We start from the raw sequence: 26589 nt of genomic DNA on the forward strand, positions 1-26589 counted from the left end.
TGCTGCCTCGGGGTTTTCTATCCTTAAAATGCTCCCTTCCTTGTTTTCAATATCGGGCTGTGAATTTACACATGGACGTCTTTCCCATATTAATCTGGTAAGCAAAGAATTCTAAAGGAGAATTTCCAATTTCAAGATAAAAGAGGATAGGCTAACGATGTGTCCCGAGGTCGCCCTTGCCGGGTTTCCCACGTGCGGCGTGAACCCGAGGGCATCATGGTGTAAAGCACATGTGTCAAACACAAGGCCCGCGGGCCAAATCCGTCCCGCCAGGCCTTGCAATGTGGCCCGCACCGCGCTGTCATCACTGCACTCCGCTGTGTTTCCATCACAATGACAGTTTATGACTGTTCAGTAAACCATTCGGCCCTCGATTTAGGCTGGATTTTAGATTTTGGCCCCTTCTCTGATTGAGTTCGACACCCCTAGTGTAAAGCGATGGGGGCCACGGTGGTTCGCGAGATCAGGAACTTCAACCTGGAGAACCGGGCGGCCCGGGAGATCAGCAAGGCAAAGCCCTCGGCCGCCCCCAGGCACCCCTCCACCCGCAGCCTGCTGCGGGAGCAGATGAGCGGCCAAGCGGATATTAAGGGAGAAATTGTTAGAAAGGATGACAAATTGCTGTCGTTACTGAGAGATGTGTACGCTAATTCCAGAGATCCCGTGTCTTCTGCGCAGGACAAAGATGCTAGAACACCTACAGAGCCAAAGGAGTTCAGATTGCCGAAAGGCAATCATTTTGACATAAATATTGAGAATATTCCCAAAGGCAAAGTTTCCATTGTAGAGGCTTTAACACTTCTCAATAATCATAAACTTTATCCAGATACAGGGACTTCTGAGAAAATAGCAGAAGAATACCATCTAGAACAGAAAGACGTAAATTCTGTTCTCAAATACTTCACTACTTTTGAAGTCAAAATCTTCCCTTCTGAAGACAAGAAAGCAATTCAATCAAAATGAAGGAACCCTTGGAATTACTTTTCCTGTCCCCATGCCCTGTTTATTTTCTCATTTTTAGCATATTAAATTGTATAAATTACTGAATGTTTAAAGCTCCCTCCTTATGAGTGCATCCTATTTATTGACCTCCGCTGATAGAATAAATTTTGTTTCAACTTTAATTTGGTTTAGGCATATATATGGGTGTAATATAAGCAAGACTAACTATCAGGTTTATAAATTTATTTCAAATAAAAGAGTTAATTTTAATTGTTATTTTAAGCATATCAGCATTTAAGTTGGTCATATGACCTCTTAGGAAATGTCCTGATTCCCTTATTTGACACTGAAAGTTTAACTTTCCAATTTAGGTGGTTAGTTTATTCTTCCTATGGAAAAGTCAAAGTAAGCTTTCCTGACACTTATGACTGACATTTCCTTGTTAGGGAAAGGGAAGCTTGACAGTGAGGTGAGGTAGAACAGTATTTCCCAATTAAAGGCAGACAGGAAACTTGATATAAAACCAATAGAAAAAACATTTTTATTACTACATGGAATAAGGATTAGTAAGGCCTTTTTTTTAATATCTATTTTATTGATTTTGTACAGAGAGGAAGGGAGAGAGATAGAGAGCTAGAAACATTGATGAGAGAGAGTCATTGATCAGCTGCCTCTTGCACACCCCCTACTAGGGATATGCCTGCAACCAGGGTACATGCCCTTGACCGGAATCAAACCCGGGTCCCTTCAGTCCCCAAGCCTACGCTCTATCCATTGAACTAAACTGGTTTCGGCAGTAAGGCCTTTTTTAAATTTTGTTTTGAAATATCTTAAAAGTATAAAAAAGAGTTAGTGTTTTAAAATTTTAGCAAATCTGTACTTTGAAAGCAAACAGGTAAGTCCAAGAGCCTTCATAGAGGTAGGCAGTAGTGGAACTATCTGAAAAAAATAATTTTTTCTAGATTTACTGTAAAAATTCAAGAAAATTTTAAAGAATGATTAAATCAAAGAACCATGATAAATTTGGTGACCAAATATACATATTTTCTAATTTAAATTCTGGTAGAAAGAAAATAGCAAGTAGAAGCATATGATCATTGGAATGTGATCATTGGAAGGGACCTGGGAAATGTTGCTGCATTTAACAAATTTATGAGCACAACAGTACTAGGGTCTTCAGCAAAACTGTTCAAGTCCAACTCTGTTATGTTACTACCTGTGAGATTTTATCTGGATTGTGTAACCTCTTTGAGAATGAATTTCCTCTAAAAATTATTGTAATGCTATCTTACTTAACTAAGGGTTACTGTGAAGATAAAAATAACAAGTATGACTTTCCTTTACAGTTGAAAACAAAGATCTAAGTAAGTTTCATGACCTATTTACAGTTATGACATAGGCTTAGAATTTAGGTTTTCAAAATTATACTGTTATATTTTTCTGCTGTGCCAATAAGAAGCATATCTCAAAAGGGCAGAAGATATATATGGGGGAATATGGTAAGAAAATTCCAGATTATCACTGTCTTTCTGAAGGAAGATAGACATTCATTACTTCCTAGGAAGTCCTTTGGAAATAGTATAAGAGACGCTGAGGCCTACAACATGATGAGGGAATTAGGCATTTTTAATACCAAGAGCAAAATTGACTGAGATGGGAATTTTAAGCATGTTTTCAAATGCAGTTTCATTATGTGACTAGACCTAATTTATATTTAATTAAAAAATGTTATTTTTAAGAAAAGAATTCAGTATAAAATTACATTTTAAAACTCTGGTAAATCAATCATCAAAACTTCTATCCTTTATCAAATAAAGATCAATACTTGAATCACTAATACTGCTATTTCTGAGCCATTTTTCCTATTCAAATCTATACTGTGGTTGGGCGGCTGTAAAAATGTGGCTGTTATGTGGTGTCACATGTTAAAATAAAGTACTTCCCATATCATTAAAAAAAAAAAAAAAAAAAAAAAGAGGACAGGCTAAGATCACTCCCCAACTTAAAAAAAATAATAATAATTACACGGTAAGTTTACTAAATTTTTTTTTAAAGAAATATTTCTAAGTTGGAATTAACTATTGTATATCCTAAATAATAAAGAAATTTTAGGTATTATTGTATAAAAGTTTATTCTATTAACAATATCTGAGGGTTTTTTTGTTTTGTTTTGTTTTGTTTTTATCCCCACTGCACTTTTTAGTCCCCAAATGCACCACCAATCTGAATTGGCACCACTCTTCCTCGGGACCAGCTGAGTCTGACACATTCGAAGCCTCTTGGTCTGAGAGCCGCCTGCCTCCCTGAGGCTCACGGGCCGCTCACAGGGTGCCGTGAGGGCGAGATGAGACAAGGTGTGTGACAAGCCGAGCACGGTGGCTGGCACGCTGCAAACCCTCAATACACGGTGGTTACTCTTTTACACGGGGTGCTGATTGCTCCGAGCTGCCAAGAAGAAAGGCCTCTGGGCTGGTCCTAAATGACTGGTCCTCACTGCTCCCTGCACCTGCCAGGTGCCTTCAGAGCAGGCTGGCTCAGAACTGGGCCACAGCGGGCAGTCAGGGCGGCTGGGCTGCTGACTAGAGTGATGGGTACTCAGGTCCCACTCTCCCCTAGACGGGGGTAGGACTGGTCTTCTGGGACAATTCACAAGTCTCCTTGCCTTTGCCCCGTGGATCTGCCTCATCTCCTTCCCGCTTCCTGGCCGGGGAGGAGATGTTCCACCTCGCATGTCTCCGTGCGCACACGCATGTGCTCTCTCTTTCTTTTATCTGCTGTGCCAGAGGCTCCTGGTGGTGCTGGCTGACCTCCAGGAGGCTGGGGAAAAGCCCTTGGCATGAGAACCAGCCCGAGGGCAGAGGCCTGATCTCCTCACAGGACTTGTCTTTCTCTGGCTGGTTTATTTTATTTATATGCTAAGAACTCTTAAAATTCAAAAAAAGGGAAGCCCAAAGACCTGATAGAAAAATAGGCAAAGTATTGTAGATGAACAGGCAGTACATAGAAAAGAATGTATAATTGCCTTGGATGTTATATATAATCGACCCATGTTATTAATTACACATTAATATATTGATATATTATTATATCTAAGATATAGGACTAGATGATTTTATATACACATTCCAGTTTCTGGAACTGAAATCCATTGCCTTAAAGGAAAGCCAGGTCCCCAGAAAGAAGGACTCAGCAACATGAGCCTGGAATTGGGGGGCCTGGTCTAGTGATATCAATTTGGGAACCATCACTTTAGAAATGGCAGTTAAGGCTGAGAGACTGGGAGAAAATCATTAAGTGAGTATAGACAGAGAAAAGAAGACAAAAGGAAGTCTAAGAGCTGAGTCATGGGCACCCCAACCTTGAGAGTCAGGAAGGTGGGAAGAGGCAGCAGAGGTGACTGTGAAGGAGCAGCTGGTGAGGGAGAAGAAATGCCAACTAAGTGTGGTGTCCAGAAACTAGAGGGAGAGAGCGTTCCCAGGGGAGAGCATCACCAGCCGCCTTACATGCCCCTGGGAGGCCAAGTAAGACAAAGACCAAGTAAGACAAAGGGCTCATCACTGGATTGGCAATGTGGGTTCCCTGGGGGCCTGGTGAGCACGTTGGTGAAGTGGTAGGAGAGAAACCTGATGGTTCAAGAGAGAGTGGGAGGAGGGAAACTCATTTGAGGGACTATAAAGAAGATCAAAGGAATGGAGAAGTAACTAAAGAGATGTGATATGTTGGGGGGAAGAGAATTTTTGATATGAGAATGAGGAATTACTGCATGTTTAGTCACTGATGGGTATGATCCAATAGAAGAAGAAAAGTGATGATGCAGGAAAGAGGATGAAACATTTCTGGAGTGGAATCCTCCTGCACCGCTGGTGGGAATGCAGACTGGTGCAGCCACTGTGGAAGACAGTATGGAGTTTCCTCAAAAAGTTAAAAATGAAGCTCCATTTGACCCAGTAACCCCACTTCTAGGAATATATCCCAAGAAACTAGAAACACCAATCAGAAAGGATATATGCACCCCTATGTTCATAGCAGTACAATAGCTAAGATTTGGAAACAGCCTAAGTGCCCATAAGCAGATGAGTGGGTTAAAAAACTATGGTACATCTACACAATGGAATACTAGGCCACTATGAAAAAGAATAAACTTTTACTATCTGCAACAGCATGGATGGAACTGAAGAGCATTATGCTAAGCGAAATAAGTCAGAGAAAAATAAATATCACATGATCTCAGTCACATGTGGGATATAATGATCAACTTAATTTGGTGAACAAGAATAGATCCAGAGACAAATGACAGGGGAGTGGGCGAGGTGGGGGGTGTTAGAGAGCAACTGAAGGACTTGTATGCATGCATCTTAGCATAACCGATGGGCACAAGCACTGGGGCGGTGGGGACTTGCCCAGGGTGGGAATGGCTTGGGGTGGGAGGGGCGTCAATTGGAGAAAAAGCAGACATATGTAAAACTTTAGACAAAAATAAAAAATAAAAATTAAAAAAATAAAAATTCTGGAGCAATGTCCATGAGTTAGGAAGCAAGGATAGGATCTAGTGGACAGTGGGTGGGTTGGCCTTACATAAGAGATGGCCGATTGACCACTAGTTACAAAAGGGAAGGCTGGGGACGCAGCAAGAACAGAGATGGTTGGTGGTGAGAGCTTGGGGAAGTTCTTTTCTAGTTGTTTCTATTTCTCAGTATACCTGAAAATAGGAATCCAGGCTATCAGCTGAGAATTGGGAGGAGGTTTTTGGATAGAGGAGAAAGTATGACCGAGCCATTAGAGTGAAAGGGCACATCGACTAGAGACACAGACTGGATCTGCTGAGCAGCACAAGGACCTACCTGATGCTCATGGTCACGGAGGTAAAGTGAGACTGTCAGCTCTGTGGGTGCAGGTGCCAAGTGGTCCAAGAGTTGGATTCCATCAGGGTTGTGTGCTGCCAAGCGAGTATAATGAAGCAAGTGATGGGCAAGCCGGTTGAGAGTGGGGGTCAGCGAATGATTACAATGATAGAACATAGACCTGATGATTGACCTTATTATTCCTGAGGAAGAATGATAAACAGCAGTGGTCCCTTTGGAGTCTCAGTGGGGACCAGTCTACTCATATTTCTAGTTCCACCCATGAAAGCCAGCCTGTGCCCAACCTGGAGGCCTCATCTCACCAGCTGAGTGGGAGGCCTCTGTGACCTGCTCCCGAACGCCTTCTCTCCCGCCCCCCGAGGCAGGTGTCCTGGGCAGCCAAGTACACTTTTTGATTTCTCCTCACTCTATTCTCTCCCCTACATTTATGTCCAAAGGGAAAGAGTTTTACCACTTCTTGCACCCATGTGACAACAGTGACATGCTGCAGACTGATACCCTGAAGGTTAGGGGCAGGAGGAGGCCTCCAGAGACCCCAAGAGCCACTCTCTGATCCTCCAAGGTCTGGAGGTTTAAGGCTTAAACCTGCACACCTCCCACTGGGGATGTGCCCGCAACCAAGGTACATGCCCTTGACCGGAATTGTGCCCGCAAATCCTCAGGAGAAGATTTCTTGAAGGAAGGGGCTTAATCAGGTCACAGAGAACAGTCAGAGGAGGGGAGAAAGGCCATCCGGGCGAGGGAGAGGGGAGCAGAGGGTGGGGAGGGGGTCGTCCTGGAGGGGACGTGAGGAGTTCACTGTGGGTGTCGGAGCAGGAAGGTCGCTGGCTGCACCAGGGAGAGCCAAGCAGTGGGGACCCCAAACTTTAAGCCAATCAGCACTGGGCACGGCCAGGATCCTCCTGGGCTGGAGTTCCCTGGCCTTCCAGACCCAATCCCCTTAGCAGCTGGTCTCAGTGCCGAGGGCTGCATCCCACCTAAAGTTCTCTCTACTCCCATGGCAGGTTTGAGGAGTGTTGGCAATAAACTTCCCCCCAGTCCTAAAGGAGCCCTGGTCCAACCAAACAATATTCACAGCAGGTATTCTCGTGCCCCAGAAGAATGGCTTTGAAGTGCCGGCCAGAGGCTCAGACCAGGGCGTGCGGGCAACGAGAGTCAGGGATGGCCTGGCCTGAGAGGCGACTCCAGCCCAGGATAGAATGTGGGGCGTGAGGCATGAGGAGACTCGCCTCCCCACTTCCCACTCAAGATTTGCTTCACCCCAGCTGGCACGCTGCAGGGTTTGGGACAGACTCTCCTCTCATGACCCTTCTCAGGGTCCTTCTCCTAAGGAAGCCCCCCCCGTAGGGACGGGGCCTGTGTGAGTTCAGCTTCCCTGAGAAGGGGCTTTACACGCAAGGAATGTACTGGGAGAAACACCTGTGAATGAAAAAGAGCCAATTGCAGCGGGGGGAGTTGCCAACAGAGAGCGGGACAGGAGTGGACAGGCCTCCGGGAGCGTTCCCCATGTCCTTTGGAAAAGAGAGAGACCAGCATGCAGCCAGGCTGTGCCCAGAGCCTGCGGGAACAGAGCAAAAGGGAGACTCCCACTGCAGGGGGCGGGGCACTCAGTTTACTCAGGCTCATCCAACGTGTCCACTCAGGGTTTCTATAAATTCCAACACGCAGGCAACTAGCCACCATAACACCCTGTATCTTTGAGTGCTTACTTAACCTGTGCTCTGTTTGGGGCCTGGGTGTGGAGAGCATCATGAAAGGCTCAAGTCTAAAAAGGAAAAAAGGACTCTGCACCTGGGAACCTTCAATCAAGTCAGAAACAGAGCCAGCGTGAGCCGGGCTAAGCCTCAAGAACAATATGTGGTGCATCTGTCTGTCCGTCACACACTGACCCAACTGGCTGCTGTTACACCCGGGCCACCAGCCCCACCCGCCCCTGGGTGAGGACTGTGACTTGGGCAGCTGTCAGGCTCCACCCTCACTGAGCATTGCACAAGGTACTTCCTGCAGCCTGGGGGCTCCTGGGGGCCCGGCCCAGAGCCGGACGGTGCAGCGCAGAAAGGGCCAGCCGGCTGTGAGGCACAGACACAGGCCCTCTCTGCCCGATCTGCCCCACGACCTCACAGCCCTCCACCCGACGGGCATCAGCCCCGGGCCACTCCCAGGGCCAGTCTGGGTCTGGGGCTTTAGGACTCGGCTTGTGGGGAAGATGAGCAGCCCTCAGCAGTTTCTGTGGGAAGAACAGAGCTAGGTGCTGAGGGGTGGGCGGCCTGGTGCTGGCCGCCCGCTGAGAAGACCGAGGAGAAAGGCACATCCTCAGGAGAAGATTTCTTGAAGGAAGGGACTTAATCAGGTCACAGAGAACAGTCAGAGGAGGGGAGAAAGGCCATCCGGGCGAGGGAGAGGGGAGCAGAGGGTGGGGAGGGGGTCATCCTGGAGGGGACGTGAGGAGTTCACTGTGGGTGTCGGAGCAGGAAGGTCGCTGGCTGCACCAGGGAGAGCCAAGCAGTGGGGACCCCAAAGGTCAGTAGGAGGGTTTGGATTCGGTGAGGTTGGCAAGTCAGAACTCTTATGTGTTCTTGACTGAGGGTGTGCATGTGTGTGACAAAGATGGAAAATAAAGGAGGGGTTACGGAGCTGAAGAGAACGGAGGCAAGAAGACCCCTTTAAGAGCCCTGAAACGGAGAGGGAAGAGGGGGAGATTGAGGAACAAGAGCTCAAGACCAGGAAGAGAGAGTGAGAGAGCGTGGCTCGGAGTCTTTTCGGAGGGAGAAGGCATGGATTTTTGACAGGCCAGGCAGCGTCTTCCAGAGGAAAGGAAAAGTTTCCCTTCAAGGTCGGCCTGAAACTGAGAGTGACCGTGTCCGGGAGGGAAGCCTGCTGCCCGGCAGTCACGGTGGTTTGTCAGTTATCCGTTATTGCCTCTGGGCTCCCATGCCCCTGGTGCATAAGCCCGGCCATGAACAAGATTCCTGTGCATGTCCCTGCTTTGGAGTGAGCACCCTGGGGAGCTCCTCGGAGGGGCATGGCTGGAGGAGAGCCCCCCCTGCTGTAGCCGGGGCTGGGGCTGGGCGTGGGTGAGAGACATCGGTGGAGCCGGCCCGGGGCACAGGCCTCCGAGCACACAGACGCTCCTGCCCCCGGTTCCCAGCTCCTGCCTCACACCCACGTCAGCGGTTGCTGACCACCTGCTCCCCCACCTGCACTGCAGAGAGTGGCCTCCACGTTGCCCTGATGCTGTCAAGGGCTCCTGCCCACCTCCCCGGTGCCTGGCCTCACGCTGACACCCACACCAGCAGCTGCGGACACCTGCTCCGGAGAGGTGCCTATTGCTTGCCCAGCAGCTCCAGACCAGCTCTGGCCTGGCCAAGCCAGCAGACGTCTCTGCCAGCCAGAGGGCTGGACCCACCTTCTCCCTCAGGGCTGATCCCTTCTGAGATTGTCCCTCTGTGGGTGCTCCTCCTCAGGGGCAGGTTAGCTTATGGTTATTCTTTTATCTCAGCTAACACTTCTTTAGATGGTATTAAATATCCCGCTTAACCCAGTCTTGATTGGACCCAAACTGCCTGCCACAGTTTCTCTTTCTGATTAATCAGAAATTTGCTTTTTTATTTTATTAAAGCAAGGAAGAGTTTATAAGATACCATGGACCCTTCTCATTTTTGTCCCTGCAGTGTCTTTGTGAGGAATTGCATAAGGCACTCCCCGTGGGAAAGCAAAGTTACAAAACAACCCCCTCTGTGCAAAATCTTAGGGGAAACCTGTCACGTTTCATTGAAAACTGTTCGTGACTTTCAGTAGGAACGGCATTAAACGTACAGATTAACTTTGGAAACAACTGACATCTTTAAGTACAGAGTCTTTCTATCTAGGAACATGGCATATTTTCCCATTTTTCAGGTCTTTGTTAATCATTCAATTTTTTTTTTTTATCTCTGATGATCTTCCCATTAAAATCTCTTTTACCTACATGTATACCATTTCCTAATGATCAGTGTTTCCTAATACAGTTTTTTCTAGTCTCTTATTTTCCACTTTTTGGGTCCTTATGTTTGTCAGTGCACCCTTGATCATGGCAATTGGTGGTTTTTAGAAACCCTAGACTGACAGTCACTCCTTTAAAACTGTTTTATGATGATAAACTTTAATCACACAGGAAAGTAAATTGATGAATTTGTCTGTTAATATTTACTGTGATTATTGAAATATTTAGATTCAATACCAGTTTTATTTTGTGCCTTCTATTCACACTGCTTTTTCTAAGTTTTTTCCCCCTGAATTCTTTTTTATTTTTTAACCCCCTTCCTATTATATTGAAATTTATCTGCTCCATTTCTATTCTGTTTGTAAATTCATTAAATTTTACCTTGTTTATTTAATTTGCTTACTTAAATTAGCAAAGTTTAAAGTTAATTTATTTTCTCCCTTCCAACACAAAACTCAGAATGCATTAGCTCACATTTTCCATTTGACTTGACATTGTTCTGTTTTACTTCCTTCTTTATTATTGCCAACATTACTCATCATCATTATTATTAGGATAGTCAATATTTTGATTTACCATAGGTTTACTAACTTGTTTTCCCACCAATACTATTCTTTCACCCTTTGTTCCAAGTCTATTTCCTTCTTCCAGGAGTAAATCTTTAGAAGTGGTTGATGAGGGATGTTGTAATAGATTTTCAGTTGTGGATCTGATAGGATCTTCATTTATTAATCAGTTTTAAGTTTGGCTGAGTCATAATTCTTATTTGGCCATTTTTCTCTCTCTCAGCATTTTGAAGATATTTTACTGTCTTTAAAAATATATATACTGTTTTATTGATTTCAGAGAGAAAGGAGAGGGAGAGACAGAAACATCAGTGATAAGAGAGAATCTTTGATCAGCTGCCTCCTGCATGTCCCACACTGGGGATTGTAGTTTGTTGCTGGCATTTGCTAGGATTAGTAGTTGCTCTATTGGAATTTTCTCCACATATATATAGCTTGTTCCCCTTTTCTCTCTTAGTCGTCTTCTTCTTCTTCTTCTTCTTCTTCTTCTTCTCTCTCTCTCTCTCTCTCTCTCTCTCTCTCTCTCTCTCTCTCTCTCTCTCTCTCTCTCTCTCTCTCTCTCTCCCAGTTTCATTTCGACACTACTTTTTTTTTTCCTTTTCTTTTTTTTCCCCTTTTTTCTATCTTTTCTCCCTCAACTCTCAATATTCTTATAATTTTTTGGTCAACATTTATTATGTACATTATTGTGATTATGCAGTGTTCGATTATATCCTTCTATTCTTACCTTTTAGTTTTCTTGGAGTTAATACTTGCCTCATTTTTCATTTGCTTAGCTTTCTTTTTTTTTTTTTCCTCCAACAATTACATTTTATTTCTGCTTCAACAATAAATACACCTGAGTTAGTTTTCCAAATCCTTCCCTCTTAATCTAATGCCCTTAAAATTGAAATCTCGCCGAGACGGGTTTGGCTCAGTGGATAGAGCATCGGCCTTTGGACTGAAAGGTCCCAGGTTCAATTCCGGTCAAGGGCATGTACCTTGGTTGCGGGCACATCCCCAGTGGGGGGTGTGCAAGAGGCAGCTGGTCAATGTTTCTCTCTCATCAATGTTTCTAACTCTCTATCCCTCTCCCTTCCTCTCTATAAAAAAATTCAATTAAAAAAATAATTCTTTGCCCCCTCTCTGAATCTGGATGCAGTTCTCATAGTGGCATCAAACTTTTCCTCAGCAGCAACAATGCCAGTCTTTACGGCACCGTTCAGCTTGAAGTTGAGCTTCTGCACAGCAGCGGAGGAGTCAGTGCTGGCCGGCGGGCTCTGTGGAGTGATGGCAGGGGCCTGAGTGCTGCCTTTTGACACTTCGTTGAGAAACCTGAGCACTGCAGCCCCATCGCCCCAAGCACGCTCAGAGGGACAGCAGCTGTGCCAACCTCGGCTACAATGAGGTTAAAGGGTTTATTGAACCAGTGGTGTGTGCCATCACTGGTATGGGACAAGGTCCTTAAAGGGGAAGTCATCTAGGCAGAGACAGAATACAGCAGAGTACACTTTCCTCAGGGTCTCCTCATCGCTTCTGCCTGAGCTCTGCCCAGATGTCTCGGTTCTCACTGGGCAGATACGCCAGTGGAAACTTGGGGGCAGGGCTATTGTCTGAGAGAATGCAATTCAGAGGAGCCTGGACTTCAGAGGCGCTCACAATGTTCCATTTTGATCTAGGACATCAAAGACGTAGAAATGTCCTTATTACCAGTGAAGAGTTCATCTTGACTGGGTCTGGGTTAATGAGTTGGATCGAAAAGCTGAAAATACTGGGACATACCCGGCGGATATGCATTGACCAAGTAGGCTCCATACCAAGTCAGAGAGGGAGGCACAAAGCAAATGAGTTTCTTTTATATTTCTGTTTTGCTTGCAGGGAGACTTTTTCAACTTTATTCACTAATTCTTCTATTTGCATAAACAATTTGCATATTCCTCTATTATTAGTATAGGGCTCAAGTGGAATGCTTCTGCTTCCAAAAGGCCAGCCGGGAGTGTCTTCAGAAACCGGATGGCAGAAACTGTCCTGTTGGTCGCCCGGGTGAGCTGTTCATTCTACTCAGTCTTTGGGTCAGGGCTAATGCCATAATGGATTAAAGTTCAGGACAGTGGGGTCTCAAGCAGTTAAGTACATATAAGATCAGGGACAATAATGTTTTTGAAGTTCATCAATGTTGTAGCATGTATCAGTTTGACATTTCTTTTTATTGCTGAATAATGTTCCATTACATAGATACTAGAGGCCTGCTGCATGAAATTTGTGCATGAGGGCAGAAGGTGTCCCTCAGCCCAGCCTGCACCCTCTCCAATCTGGGACCCCAGCAGGGATCAGGCCTAAACTGGCAGTTGGACATCCCTCTCACAATCTGGGACTTTTGGCTCCTAATTGTTCACCTGTCTGATCGGCCTTAACCACTTCTGCCTACCAGCCTGATCGCCCCCTAACTGCTCTCCTGCTGGCCTGATCTCGCCCTCCAGCTACCCTCCCCTGCCAGCCTGATATTGCCCCTAACTGTCCTCCCCTGCCAGCCTGGTTGCCCTCAACTGCCCTCCCTTGCAGGCCTGGTTGCCAATAACTGCCCTCCCCTGCAGGCCTTGTCACCCCAACTGGTCTCCCCTGCCGGCCTAGTTGCCCCATGCAGCCTACTGTTCAGTTGTTTGGTTGTCCCTCACTAACCCTCCTGCTGACCTTGTCACCCACTCAGCCTGCTATTGGATTGTTACTGTGACAGCGTCCCAGACAATTTGCATATCCCTCTATTATTAGTATAGATAGCACATTTGTCATCAGTTGATAGACATCTGAGTTGTTTCCACTTTTTTGGTTATTATGAATTCTCTTGGGGATATAACTAGAAGTGGAATGGCTAGGTCATGGGTTAAGTATATGTTTGACCTTTTAAGAAACTGCTATGGTCTTTTCCAAAGTGCCTGTACCTTTACCACCAGCAGTGTACGAGGGTTCCAATTTCTCCACATCCTTGCAACATTTGTTATTGTTTGTCCTTTTGATTGGAGCCAGTCTGGTGGGTAACCATCATTGTGGTTTGACTTGCATTGCCCTAATGTTGATTAATTGCCTTTTCTCTCTTACTCTCTTTCCTTTCTTGACACTGAAATGTTGCTCATATGATTATTCTGTTTGTCCTGAGCAACCAGCTGATTGTGCAATTCTTTTCCAATCCTGTTTTCAAAATTCTTCTGTTTTCTTGAACTGCCCATTGTCCAAGAGAGCCTTCTGGCACTGAGGTACCTTCTAATGGTGTCTTCAATTTTGGGAACAGGCAGCCTGGGCAGGTGGTGCATGGTGGGCACAATACTGGGCTGCAGGTGCTGTCCGGGCCAGAGCAGGTGCTCAGGGGCTGTGGGGCAGGAGGGGGGAGGGGTGGCACTTCCTGGCTGATGGCAGGGGCCTGGGGCCAGGCACACAGCAGCAGGCGGGCCACCATTGTCCCTGGAGGCAGCGGCTGCATGATGCTGAGTCTCATTTGCTTAGTTTTCTATGTTACTGTCACTAATTTGTCCTCAAACTCTCATCAGAGTATAAGTTGACTATTAATATGCCAAGTGATTATAAGTTTCATAATTTTTCCTCCTTGACCTCCTCCTGCTTTTGATGTTCCAGTTTAGACTGGTTACCCTGTAGGTAATGTCCTGGATTTCCCTTCAGCATCCTTCTGGGTATTTTCTTTGACTGGCTTTTATGCTGGAGCCTCAGTTTCTTAGATCTTCTTCCTCTTTCTTGGTTTATTCTCCCATTTTGGTGGGACACATTCGCTAGTACTTAATTCCCAAAGTGTGGTCTATGGACCAACAGCATTGGCATAAGCTTGAAGAAATTATGAATCTCAAGCCCCACCCCAGACCTACAGAATCAGAATCTGCATTTTACCAGGTTCACCAGGGGACTCATCTGCTCTTCAAAGTTCAGAAAGCATGGCTCTGATAGCTCATGAGAAAGGTAAAAATAACTTGAGACCTTGCTTTTGCATTTACCTATATTCCACGCTCACTTTTGACTGATAGTTTAGGGATAAAATTCTAAGTTGGAAGTCACTTTCTGTCTAGATTTTTAAGAAGGTCTCCCATTGCCTCCTAACCTCTGGTGTTGCTGTTAAGTTCAATTCCATTATGATTTCCAGTCTTTTGTGTATGACTTTGTTTCTTCCTGTCACTTTTAATCCAGATTTCTGAGGTTTCATGACAGTGTCCATTCGTAAGGATCTTCTTGTTGTTATTATCAAGTGTCCTGTGTCAAGCAGAGGAGTCCATTGAGCAGCTGTGACGCCCCAATCGGCGCAAACATGTGGATTCAAGGGAGTTCTTCAATCACCCACGGAAAGGAGAAGGAACACCACATAACCAGACATCCTGAAAAGAGAGACCATGGGGAGACAAAGAAATAGCCCGCACATGAAAGAAAAGCAGGCATCACCAGAAAAGGAAGTAAACGAGTCAGAGGCAAACAGCCTACCAGAGCAAGAATTCAGAGTAATGATCATAGGATGGCTAAAAAGAATGGAAGAGAAATTTGACAATAACTGAGAAGAAATGAGGAAGAACCATGAGGAATTGAAGAACCAAGAAGAAATAAAAAATGACATCGCTACCATGAAGAACTCAATAGAAAGCATCAAGAGTAGACTAAATGAAGCAGAGGACCGCATCAGTGAGCTAGAAGACAAGATGGGAAAAAAAAAATACCCAATTAGAGCAGCTTCTAGAAAAAAAAAAAAATTAAAAGGCAGGAAGAGAGCCTACGGGAGCTTTGGGACAATGCAAAACAAAACAATATCCGAATAATAGGGGTTCCGGAAGGAAAGGGAACTGAGGTACACATGGAAAATGTATTTCAAGAAATAATGACAGAAAACTTTCCTGAGATAGAGAAGAAAAAACCTACACAAATCCAAGATGCTCGCAGAGTCTCAAGTGTTCTGTGAATCCTTTTAATCTCCAGACTCTTCTGGTTCAGCAATATTTTCCTGTTATTTCTTTAATAATTTTTCAAATCATTTCCTTCATTACCTGTTCCTGAAACTCCTAATAAAAGGTATTTTATTTCTTGGTGCCTTTCTGAATTTTCTAATCTTAAATCTTTTATTTTAATTTCTTTATATTTCTGTTTTGCTTGCAGGGAGACTTTTTCAACTTTATTGACTAATTCTTCTATTAACTTTATTTGTTTCTGCCACGTTCTGAATGTTCCATAGTGTGGAATCCCATTTTTCTTGCAGAGATGCATCATTTTTTTTTTTATCTGACCAAAAATATTAATTAAATTTTTTTTTTTAAGAAATATTTTTATGGATTTCAGAAAGGAAGGGAGAGGGAGATAGATAGAAATATCAATGGTGAGAGAATCATTGATCAGCTGCCTCCTGCATGCCCCCTACTGGGGTTCGAGCCTGCAACCTACTCATGTGCCCTGACTGGGAATCATGTGACCTCCTGGTTCATAGGTCAATGCTCAACCACTGAGCCATATCAGTCGAGCTACAGCTATTTTTTAATGTTGTGCTGCTTCCTGCATTGTGTCTGTTTCCTCCGAGTATCTTTGTTTTGTAGTTTTTATCTTCAGTTATCAGTAAATGACCTTTAAGATTTCTTCAAATGCTTGGTGATCCTCTGCTGTTTGTTCACATTTAAGAGTGAGGAACAAAAGTGATCTCTGGAAGCCCTGGGCACATGGTCTGAATTGACTGAGTAATGATTTCACTGTAAGCTCATCAGGCCGGGACTCTTACCTGTCAGATTGGAAGGTTTTTGTCCCTTTTGTTGTCAGTTTCACTGAAAGGGACTCTCTGTTCTCCCGCAGTGGTGATGGCGGTGGGTGTGAGGCTGGCTGCCAGCATTCTCAGGGCTGAGTGGGAAAAGGCTGTGGGTGGTAACTCACATTTCAGTGTGAGGACTTCCCTGCTCACGGCTGAGCCTGTAGTCCTGGAGTCTGCTTTCCTTGGCTCTCCCTCCTCTTCAGAGAGTAAATCTTTAACCTTTTGCTGGGCGTGGGCAGGTGATTTCAGAAAAACATTTATGAAACCAGGATGTTCTTCCAGCTTCCATACAATCCTCCTGTTTTCAGGTTCATCTGCATCTTTACTTTTAGAGGAATTTGAGCTTTTCTAGGGTTCTGATCCATTAATCAGTTTAATTTTTGGCTCTCTGCTTTCAGCCAATTGCAGACTCGTTGTATTTTTAAATTTTAAATTTTGTAAAACTTATACAGATGAGTGTGCAGCTGGATGAATATTTGCACCAGGAGTAACCACCACTCAATCAAGGTATAGAATACTTTATTTATTTATTTATTTATTTATTTTTTATAAGTTACTGAGATGAGATTTCCTCATCTGTAACTTTTTTTATTTTTATTTTTTATTTTATTGGTATTTTTTACAGAGAGGAGGAGAGAGGGATAGAGAGCTAGAAACGTTGATGAGAGAGAAACATCGACCAGCTACCTCTTGCACACCCCCTACCGGAGATGTGCCCGAAACCAATGTACATGCGCTTGACCGGAATCGAACCTGGGACCGTTCAGTCTGCAGACCGATGCTCTACCACTGAGCCAAACTGGTTTCGGCGAGGTATAGAATACTTTAATCACATCTGAGGGTTCTCTTGTATCTCCTCCCAGAAAGTAATTCCAACCAAAGGTAACCCCTTTTTAACTTCTGTCAATAGATTGATATTATCTGTTCCAGAGCCTGGCACACATAGAATCATGCTGTGTATGGTCTTCTGTGTCTGCCATCTTTCACTCAACATTGATTGGCCCTGGCCGGTGTTTCTCGGTGGTTAGAGTGTCAGCCTGCACACCGAAGGGTCATGGGCTCAAAGACACATACCTGGATTGCAAGTTCAATCCCCCACCCCAGGTCAGGGTGCATGACGAGGCAACTATTGATATGTCTCTCTCACATAGATGTTTCTCTCTCTCTCTCTTACTCTCTCTCTCCCTTCCACCTTTCAATTCTCTCTCTCTCTCTAAAAAAAAAGAAAAATCAATGGGAAGGTCAACACTCAGAAGGTGAGCATTGACCCAGGAACCAAGAGATCACAGTTCGATTCCCCATCAGGTTCAATCTCCAGTAGGAGGCATGCAGGAGGAAGCTGAGGGATGATGTTCCTCTCTCAGCAATGTTTCTATTTCTCCATTCCTCTCCCTTTCTTTCTCTCTAAAAATCAATAAAAACAGCCCTAGCCAGTTTTGCTCAGTGGATAGAGCATCATCCTGTGGACCATAGGGCCCCGGGTTCATTTCTGGTCAAGGACACATACCTTGGTTGCTGGTTGGCTCCCCCCCGGCCTGGGCCCTGGTTGGGGCTCATGCAGGAGGCAACCTATGGATGTATTTCTCTCATATCGATGTTTTTCTCTGTCTTTCCTTTTCTCTTCCATTCTCCCTAAAAATCAATGGGAAAATATCCTCGAGTGAGGGTTAATAGCAACATAAACATTATGACTATACAGGTACTTTGTTTTTAGTTGCTGGTCTTGGTTTCTGGTTCACCATCCTTTCATCTCTCTCTCTTTGCTTGGAAGCCACTCCCATCCCTCCTCACAACCCAGCTCCTTCTCTGCCCAGCTTCCTGATGGCCGTGGGGTGATGGACCCGTGCTGGCATGGCTCGCCTTCTTGGGTTTGCACATTTTCCTCCCTGGTTAGCCACAGTCAGCTCTTTGAACTTGGGCCAGGTGTGCAGCCACCACCTCATGCAAATGGGCTCATTGTCCTGGAAGCTAACGTGTGTGAAACAATATGGGTGTGTGTGCATGCGAGAGCGCCTGGCCTGAATTTCTGGCTCTTTCACAAATGTTTCTTTTGATCTGAACAAGTCTGTCTTTCCCAGCCACTTTGGCCCACCAAATATTGAGAACTTCTCCAGGGTCAGCGGGTTTTAGGTTGATGAAGGAGACACATTCTGACCCAGCAGGCTGGTCCCTCTCCGCACAGACTCCCCGCCCTGAGTGCTGAGCCGCTCATGGCCAGGCTGCTGCATGGCCTGCACCCCTGCTCCCTCAGCTCTTCGCACACACTTACATAAATATTACCATTAAATAGGCATGATGTGTGGTCAGTATAGAAAGTAGATTAAAAAAAAATCTCTGAATTAGCAAATGAAATATTATATAAAAGGTGACTAATAATGAAAAACTGAGAAATAATATTGTTTGATACTTTAAAAAAGTATGATATTAAGAAACCAAAGTATGTCAAAGGTGTTATCTTGGAGTTAAGAGCCAATAATCCCAGGTACTGGAAAAGCTCTTTCTGAAGCTATACACATCGAGGAGTGGTCAAGGGCTCATTGGGAAGCTAACTTGAAACTCCCAAACTTCTAACATTCCTCTAGGTCCTTCTTCAGGCCGCCCCTCATTTGACAACTTTGAAGACATACCATGTTTCCCCGAAAATAAGACATCCTCCGAAAATAAGACCTAGTGCATGGAAAGATAAGACATCCCCTGAAAATAAGACCTAGCTCATCTTTGGGAGCAAAAATTAATATAAGACACTGTCTTATTTTCGGGGAAACAGGGTAGTATTGACCCTTGTTTAATACCTTTTTGTAGAGATTTCAATCTTTTCATATCTAGCTATGTTTGTTGTCTCAAAGAAAGCATTCACTGGTTGTTTTGGTTTTGTTTCATCACGTATAGACAGAACATCCTGCTCCGAGTTATCTTCATTGATTTTAGTGTTTTCACATTTATAGTCCAGGTATTCCGAAAAATCTTTCTCTGGCGTGCAGATGATTCTTGCGACAGAAGTGTTGCCTTGTTGATTATAATTTTCTTCCTTTTCTTAAAGATGAAGGAAGTATAAATAAATGCTTTATTAGAATGTACCTTTATTTTTTTATTTTTTTTATTGATTTTGTACAGAGAGGAATGGAGAGAGATAGAGAGTTAGAAACATCGATGAGAGAGAGTCATCGATCAGCTGCCTCTTGCACACCCCCTACTGGGGATATGCCCAAAACCAAGGTACATGCCCTTGACCGGAATCGAACCCGGGAACCTTCAGTCCCCAAGCCGACGCTCTATCCATTGAGCCAAACCGGTCTTGGCAGAATGTACCTTTATTTTATACCAAATGTTGCTGTAATGCCCCCTCTGAAGGGAGTGAGTTGTGCTCAGTTAGTTATGCTCAGCATAATGGAATGTTATGTAGACTCATTGACATTAGCCTCAGATGTAAAGACTCTGATCCTTTAGCAAGGCTGACTCTGCCACCTCCGATCTCAGGGCCCTCAACACCCCCCACCTCTCCCCTCCCATCCACCATTGCAGCTGGTCCTCTGCCTATGGTCTGAGCCTTCTGGGAATGGAGCTCCTGGGACTTCAGCTTCCAGACACTCCTCTGCCCTGGGGGTGAGGGTGGGGTGGGGGAGGGACTCTGTTGGGTGCCTAACCCAAGCCGAGTGGGAAGCTTCTGCTTTGAGGGCTCCTGCACTCAGCCTTTCTGGGGAAGGGGCATGGGAAAGGATGGCAATATGCTATGAGCCAGGAGAAAGAGGTTGTGGGAGCTGAGTGACAGAGGGCTTCCCAGGGCCTATGGTGAGAGGGCTGGGAAGGGTGTGCAGTGGAATGGGGAGGGGTTACAGACAGCCCAGAAGGATGGCCTCTGAAATAACATCTTACACCAGGAAGTTTGTTGGTACTCTACTTTTAAGTGGCACAGAATGCTTAATGGTGTCGCAATAACAATAAGTACCAACCCATCTCCCAAGTCTCCGCTTAAGGAATGTCTCCCCTGTGAGTCTTTTCCCAGACGTTTCATTTAGATTTCATTTGTATAAAGTGTGTTATCTCATTTCTAAGTCCCCAGGTCTCTGAATGGTTGTGTTAGGGAGAGGTTGCCAAGGAATGGGAGGAATTAAAATCTGCCACTGAACGTAAACCAAGTTCAGTTTCACATTTGGGTAAACCCATCCTTTTTTAGGAAATGCGTATTTCAGAGCCAACATGGCCGCTAGGCATAGGGAGAGCCTCAGACCGCCGTGGAGGATGGGGAATGTTAGCTGCATCTCTTTGGAGTTTTCTGGAGTCTTCCTGGCCTGGCCTTTGGCTCCTCTGCTGAAATCACAGCTGGTGGGGCCACTGTCCTTCTCCGTGCTGGTGAGTCAGGGCCACTGGCTGACTGGGACCCACCTCAGCTCTTTGGGGCCTGAGAAGACTCTGTGCCTCATTCAGGCCTGTCCATCCTTTGGCTCAGGCTGGGCACCCCCAGGCTCTGTCACACCCCACCACTCTCCATGGCAGCCCCAGGCAGGCCTTTCACTCTCAGCTCAGCTACCTTCTGCACCCTCAGTGGGAGTTCGGGAAGACTTCTGGGTCCCCTCTATAGCACGAGGGGGCCTAGGGAGATTGGGGGCACCATCGATGGCCCCTGCCTTTCGCAGACCCTCCCTCAATCATTTCTAGCAACCACTGCGGGCATCCCTGAGTCAGACCGGCGCTTCCCTCAGGGGACATGCTTTTCCCATTGGGCACCTGTAGAAAGAAGACCAAGCCCACAGTTATGGGATTTTACCCAAATGATTTGTTTGTACATATTGTCCCTCAGGGTTTGGGGCTGGGTTCCCGTCCTCCCTGCTCCCCTCCTGGAAGTACCAGCTTCCTCCCTCATCCGGTGTAGCTGGGCGGGCGCGTCCCCTCAGTACTCTCTCTGTACACAGCACTTTGCTTATGATCTGTAAAAGGAAACTCTTGGGATTTCGAAACTCCTTTATTGTCTCACAACATTCAGCCTTCAAGCTTTGTCTCTGGAACTGAAGCAGAAGGAGGGCCCCTTTTTCTCTCCAACTTTTAAAACGGGTGCCATTAGCCAGAGATGGGAAAGTGTACAGGACAAATGAAAAACACATTAGCATATACATTTAAAATCCTGCTACATGCCAGGACCGGTTTGGCTCAGTGGATAGAGCATCGGCCTGCGGACTGAAAGGTCCCGGGTTCGATTCCGGTCAAGGGCATGTACCTTGGTTGCGGGCACATCCCCAGTGGGGGGTGTGCCAGAGGCAGCTGGTCAATGTTTCTCTCTCATCGACGTTTCTAACTCTCTGTCCCTCTCAATTCCTCTCTGTGTAAAATCAATAAAATACATTAAAAAAATAATAAAATAAATAAATAAAATAAAATCCTGCTACATGAGGAAACATGTCTACTGTGGCTGTGGCTGGGCAGTGTGATGGCCCTCAGGGTTCAGCCCCACCTCCAGGCCCCGCTTCTGCCCCTGGCAGAGCAGGGAGGGAGGGGGCGTCCTCAGCGGGGCAGCTGGCAGGCTTTCCCAGCTGCGGGTGAGCTGGGGATCCAGGCCTAGCAGGTGGCCCCGGTGTAGGACATGCCCCTCCGGAACCCAGAAACAGCTGATTGCCTCATGGTCCTTGCCCCTTGGGGGTTACAGGTTTGTGGGGTGTTTACAGGAAAGCGACCACATCGCAGATGAGTCAAAGCTGGGTGAAGGGAGAAGGGTGCGTTTTGTATGAACTCCTAGCACCAGAGCGGGGTGCCTGAGATCCTGGACATGGGTTTGGGTGGGTTCTCCTGTGCAATCTGGTGTTGCGGGGAGAGGTTACCACTGGAGTTTAGAGAAAGAGTTTTTTTTATTGTGATCAACTAAAGATCATCAAAAGACCCATTCATGCTTAAAATAGCTTAGTTTTGGTTTGTGTTTTGAAAACATTAAAAAAAAAAAGCCTTAATGACTCTATTTTAAAAATTATGAGCTAGGACTGTGGTCGGCCTGGACGAGTCTATTTTGAAGAAGTGACATTAGAAGAAGTTTAAGTTTAAAAAATTTAGCTCTCAAAAGAAATTTCAATCGTCGTACTGCTGATATTTGGCTCTGTTGACTAATGAGTTTGCCAACCACTGAGCTAGGATATAAGTTATAAACACTATACATTTCCCATGTGTGGGAGGTTTATGGAAAGAGGAATCGAAGAGAAAAAGACCAACAGGGCAGAGTGGGGGCAGAGAGAGCCCTGCAGAGAAGGAGAGGCCAGGTGGGGGAAGGCAGATGAATCCTGAAGGAAGATTGGCCCAGGTCCATCAGACATGCTCCTATGTAACATCCTGCAGCTCACATACCTGCAACCACTGCCTCCAGACATAGGTGATGAGCTAAATAATATGCGTTTACAGCTCTTCCATAGCTTTTCACCTTGGCATTCCAGAGGCTCCACTCTCAGATACCTGCAGCAGCCCTCAGGGCCGAGTAAGTCCCAAGTTCTACGACGCTGGTGTGCTCCCCTGGCTGAGGGACGTGGAGTGGAAGGCAGAGGGCACAGCAGCCAGAAGCTTCCTGAGGTGAGAGCAGGCCTGTGCTTACTCCCCTGGCCCTGTCTGGGGCACGGCAGATGCTCAGTAAGTATTTGTCGGGTGAATGAGCAGCTTGGCTGAGTGAGAGGCACACCCTTTTCAATAGCCTTAGAATGAGGCCAGGGCCGGTGCTCCTTTCCTGCTTGGTCCCGAGCTGTGGTGAACAGGAAATGTCCCTAGCCTCTTGTCATCTGAGTCATCTGAGTGAGTAACCTCCACCTCGTGACACAAGAGCACAGGCCTGCCTGTGCCTTCATCCTGACGTGGTAATTGGTGCCAAACGTTGAAGCGTGTGTCATCCCTGCCTCACACAACACGTCTTGCCACCTGTCCCATCACCTGAATCAGCTGGGCCTCAGCTCTGTCTCCTTCCCGATCCCTGACTGGTGCCTCCTCTCCTCCGTGACAGTCACTGAGTGTTATTCTAGGCTAGGGGAAGGTGAGGGAGGGGAGTGACTGAACCCTTCCTTCCCGGAGCTAAAGTAGATGAGGAAGGGCTGAGATCGAAATGAGAAGCCCAGAACTAGATTTACTCCTTCAGGCAAGGCTTGACCCAGGGACTTTCCTGTGCTCCCTCTTGCCCGCGCTTCTGCTGGAGAGAGACGGTCTCACCGGTGATGGCTAAGAGCACTGCCTCTGGGATCATTTTGAGGTGATCTGGGGGCAGTTCCTCAACTACTCCCCACCAAAGCTGTCTCATTTGTAAAGTGAGGATAATAACAACTGCCTCATAGAGTTTGGGAAATCCATAAATATGTTTGATCTATAAAGTGCTTGAGCAGTGTGACACAGGCTATGAAGCCTGACTTTTATACAAACTGATGCATGATTAGGTAAGAATGTGAATGTTTATCTAGAATTACTAAAGATACAAAATTTGAACGGCTGACAAATGCCAAAACATCACACAAAAATACTATTTAAATAACATAGCATTAACTAACCCCTATGCCTTTTCCTTCATTGTTTGATTGCCTCTTTATTCAACAATTTTGTAATACCATTTTCTTTAGAGCAAAGAGAAAGCAATTTTCTCTCTAGCCTGCCTGATTGAGAGTTAAGAAAATTATTCATAGTTAATAATAGTTACTTATTGATAGTTCCTTTCCATTTCACAATTCTTCATTGGCAATGCCCTGTAAAACTTTAGGATTGTTAGCAGATCTGGGAAAAACCTCTGATCTTATTACTATGGCAACAGACCACCTAAATTAATGGCATAAAACAGCAACAGCTTTCTTAGGCTCGTAGGTTATGTGAGTCAGGAATTTAGAAAGGGCACTGGCTGGGGTGCCTCCACAGCTGGGCTGGAGTCATCTGACGGCTCATCCTCACGTCTGGACCTGGGCTGAGGGGACCTGGAGATGAGGATCCCGACATGGGCACTGGCTCATGGCCTCTCCATGTGGAGGGCTCCCTCACGGCACAGGGGCCTCAGCGGACCGGGACATCTCACGTGGTGGCTCTCAGCAGGAGAAGCTGTAGCACCTTCTATGACCTACACTCAGAGCCAAGCAGCACCAAGTTCCTGACATCCTATCAGAGTGCCCAGCCCACCAGATTCAAAAGGAGGGTGTGCATGGTTCTAGAAGAGCATTGTGGACGGAAAAAGGGTTCTATGGAAAGTAGCTCACAGGGAGATCTGATCATGAAGTCCTAACTGGGAAGGTCATGGTGAACAGTCACACACCCATCACATAACTTTTTTAAAAAATATATTTTTATTGATTTCATGGAGGAAGGGAGTGAGGGAAAGAGCTAGAAACATCAATTAGCTAACTTGGCTCAATGGATAGAGCGTCAGCCTGAGGGCTGAAGGGTCTTAGGTTCAATTCCAGCCAAGGGCATATGCCTGAGTGTTGGGCTTGATCCCCAATAGGGAGCATGCGGGAGGAGCTGATCAATGATTTTCTCTTATCATTAATGTTTCTATATCTCTCTCTTTCTCCTTTCCTCTCTGAAATCAATAAAAAATGTACTTTAAAAAACAAACAAACCATGAAACATCAATGATGAGAGAGAATCCTTGATCAACTGCCTGCTGTACACCCCCTGCTGGGGATCGAGCCTGCATCCTGGGTGTGTGCTCTTGACTGGAATTGAACCTGGGACCTTTCAGTCCTCGGGCAGATAATCTATCCACTGAGCCAAACCAGCTAGGGCCCAATCACATAGTTTTTTTAGTAAAAGGTTTAACTTTGCCTTAAGCAAGCCCTGCCCATTGTTCCTATGCATCTAGGTAACACACCTTTGAAATAAGCTGTAACCACCCTTAAGAGAGCACATAGTGTTGTTAAGTATCCTGTAATCCAATGCCTGCCTTGCTTCTCCCATCTACAAGGAATCTTCCTTTGTTCCCTTCTTAATTTCAAATGCATAAAAGATGCTGCAGCCAAAACCGGTTTGGCTCAGTGGTAGAGCGTCGGTCTGCGGACTGAAAGTTCCTGGGTTCGATTCTGGTCAACGGCATGTACATTAGTTGTGGGAACATCCCCGGTAGGGGGTGTGAAAGAGGCAGCTGATCAATGTTTCTCTCTCATGGACATTTCTAGCTCTCTATCTCTCTCCCTTCCTCTCTGTGAAAAATCAATAAAATATATTAAAAAAAAAAAAAAAGATGCTGCAAAACTGCTATTCTCCAGAGCATTTGAGATTTTACTTCCCATTATATGTCATCAATTTGACTCATAAAAATTCTCTCCAGATTTGGACATTTCCTACATGGACAACCTGAAGGACAGGATATATTGTTACAAACATTATCAGAAAAATAAAATCTGCCACAACATTATCAAGTTTTTCTCAGATCAGAGCTATTGTATATGTGCCAATTATTGTCATATCTGTATTAATAAAAGAGAAATATGCAAATCGACCATACTGCCACAATGCCAATCAGTCAATCAGGAGTGAGTATGCAAATTAACCCAACAAAGGTGTTGGATTGATTTGCATATGCAGGTGTGGAGCAAGCTGTCAGGACACCTGCTATGGGGGGAAGGCAGGGGTGGAGGGAGCTACAGAAGTGGCCGGGAGCGAAGTCAGGGGAAAGAAGGACTATTCTTGCACAAATCTTCATGAACGGGCCTGTAGTAGGTATATAACTTCTGTTTCTTGATTCCCATTAAATAAAGGAAAAGGGGCATTTAAGACATGATTAAACATAGCAAAAGATCAGGTGGCCATGGAAACGAAATCTTTCACTTAAATTTGTATGTATCTGACTGTAAGAATTTTCCATGGACTGCTTTCTGGCTGTTTATTTTAGACCTTGTTTCTCTTCCTCTCTTCTCCTCCCACCTCAGTACCACCTCTGTGTCACAATACCAGGTGAGTTGGCACAGCAGGTGGTAGGAGTCTTTTTGGAAATGATTCCTAAACTAGAATGGCTAGCAGTAACCTCCCTATACAGGAAACTGACTGCAAAGCGCGTAATTATGTCCCACTAAACTGAAATCAGATGCATCTCTAACTCAACTTCTCCTTACCCAGATCCTAAAAATAGGATCAGTCACATCAACGCTAAGAGAGAAGGTGAAAGGGGGGGGGGGGGGGGGGGAAGTGGTCTAAACCAGTTGTCATTGAAATAGCTTCCTATTGCGATTTTATGGACTCGTGAACGATCACCAGACCCTGTGGCCAGGCTCTTCGGAGCTTTGGAAGGGCCCATGCAAGAGGAGGACCCAGTTTAAGCCCCGTTAGCGCCACAGTGAACCCGCCTCTGCCTGGACACGATGGTTTAAGTGTGCCGGCGACCAGCTCCATTGTCTGACAGGTCTTTTCACGTGGCAGCAAGATGGCTATAGCAGCAGCTCCAGCTTCGCATCCTCCCAGGTGCGCATTTGACAGGAAAGAGGAGGCACATCCCTCAGCACTTCACGCACCAGGATCTCCTTTGCACCAGCCTGGGTCATGGGTCCAAGGAGC

At 45.7% G+C, this 26589-nt stretch overlaps 2 protein-coding genes and 1 pseudogene across 2 annotated transcripts in view; 2 read left to right on the forward strand and 1 right to left on the reverse strand.

Moving 5' to 3' along the window:
* The window catches only part of PLA2G4F (phospholipase A2 group IVF), a 39326-nt gene extending 19112 nt beyond the window's left edge, over positions 1-20214 (forward strand). The window contains exons 21-22 of the transcript XR_004989178.2: positions 8019-8027; positions 20204-20214. The gene's annotated coding sequence lies outside the window, so the exon portion shown is untranslated. The remainder of the gene's footprint in view (positions 1-8018; positions 8028-20203) is intronic.
* On the forward strand, positions 436-1124 carry LOC118723127 (NADH dehydrogenase [ubiquinone] 1 alpha subcomplex assembly factor 4-like). The gene has a single exon (XM_036445180.2). The coding sequence runs from the start codon at positions 439-441 to the stop codon at positions 961-963; it is 525 nt and encodes a 174-aa protein (XP_036301073.2). The 5' UTR covers positions 436-438; the 3' UTR covers positions 964-1124.
* LOC118721254 lies at positions 11451-13782 on the reverse strand (annotated as a pseudogene).
* Positions 20215-26589: the final 6375 nt, after the last annotated feature.

Source organism: Pipistrellus kuhlii, unplaced genomic scaffold (assembly GCF_014108245.1).
Source record: "Pipistrellus kuhlii isolate mPipKuh1 unplaced genomic scaffold, mPipKuh1.p scaffold_m20_p_1, whole genome shotgun sequence".
NCBI classification, from domain to species: Eukaryota; Metazoa; Chordata; class Mammalia; order Chiroptera; family Vespertilionidae; genus Pipistrellus; species Pipistrellus kuhlii.

What these genes read in the sequence shown, in the direction of transcription:
- LOC118723127 (XM_036445180.2), top strand. Translation starts at nt 439, where the DNA reads ATGGGGGCCACGGTGGTTCGCGAGATCAGGAACTTCAACCTGGAGAAC.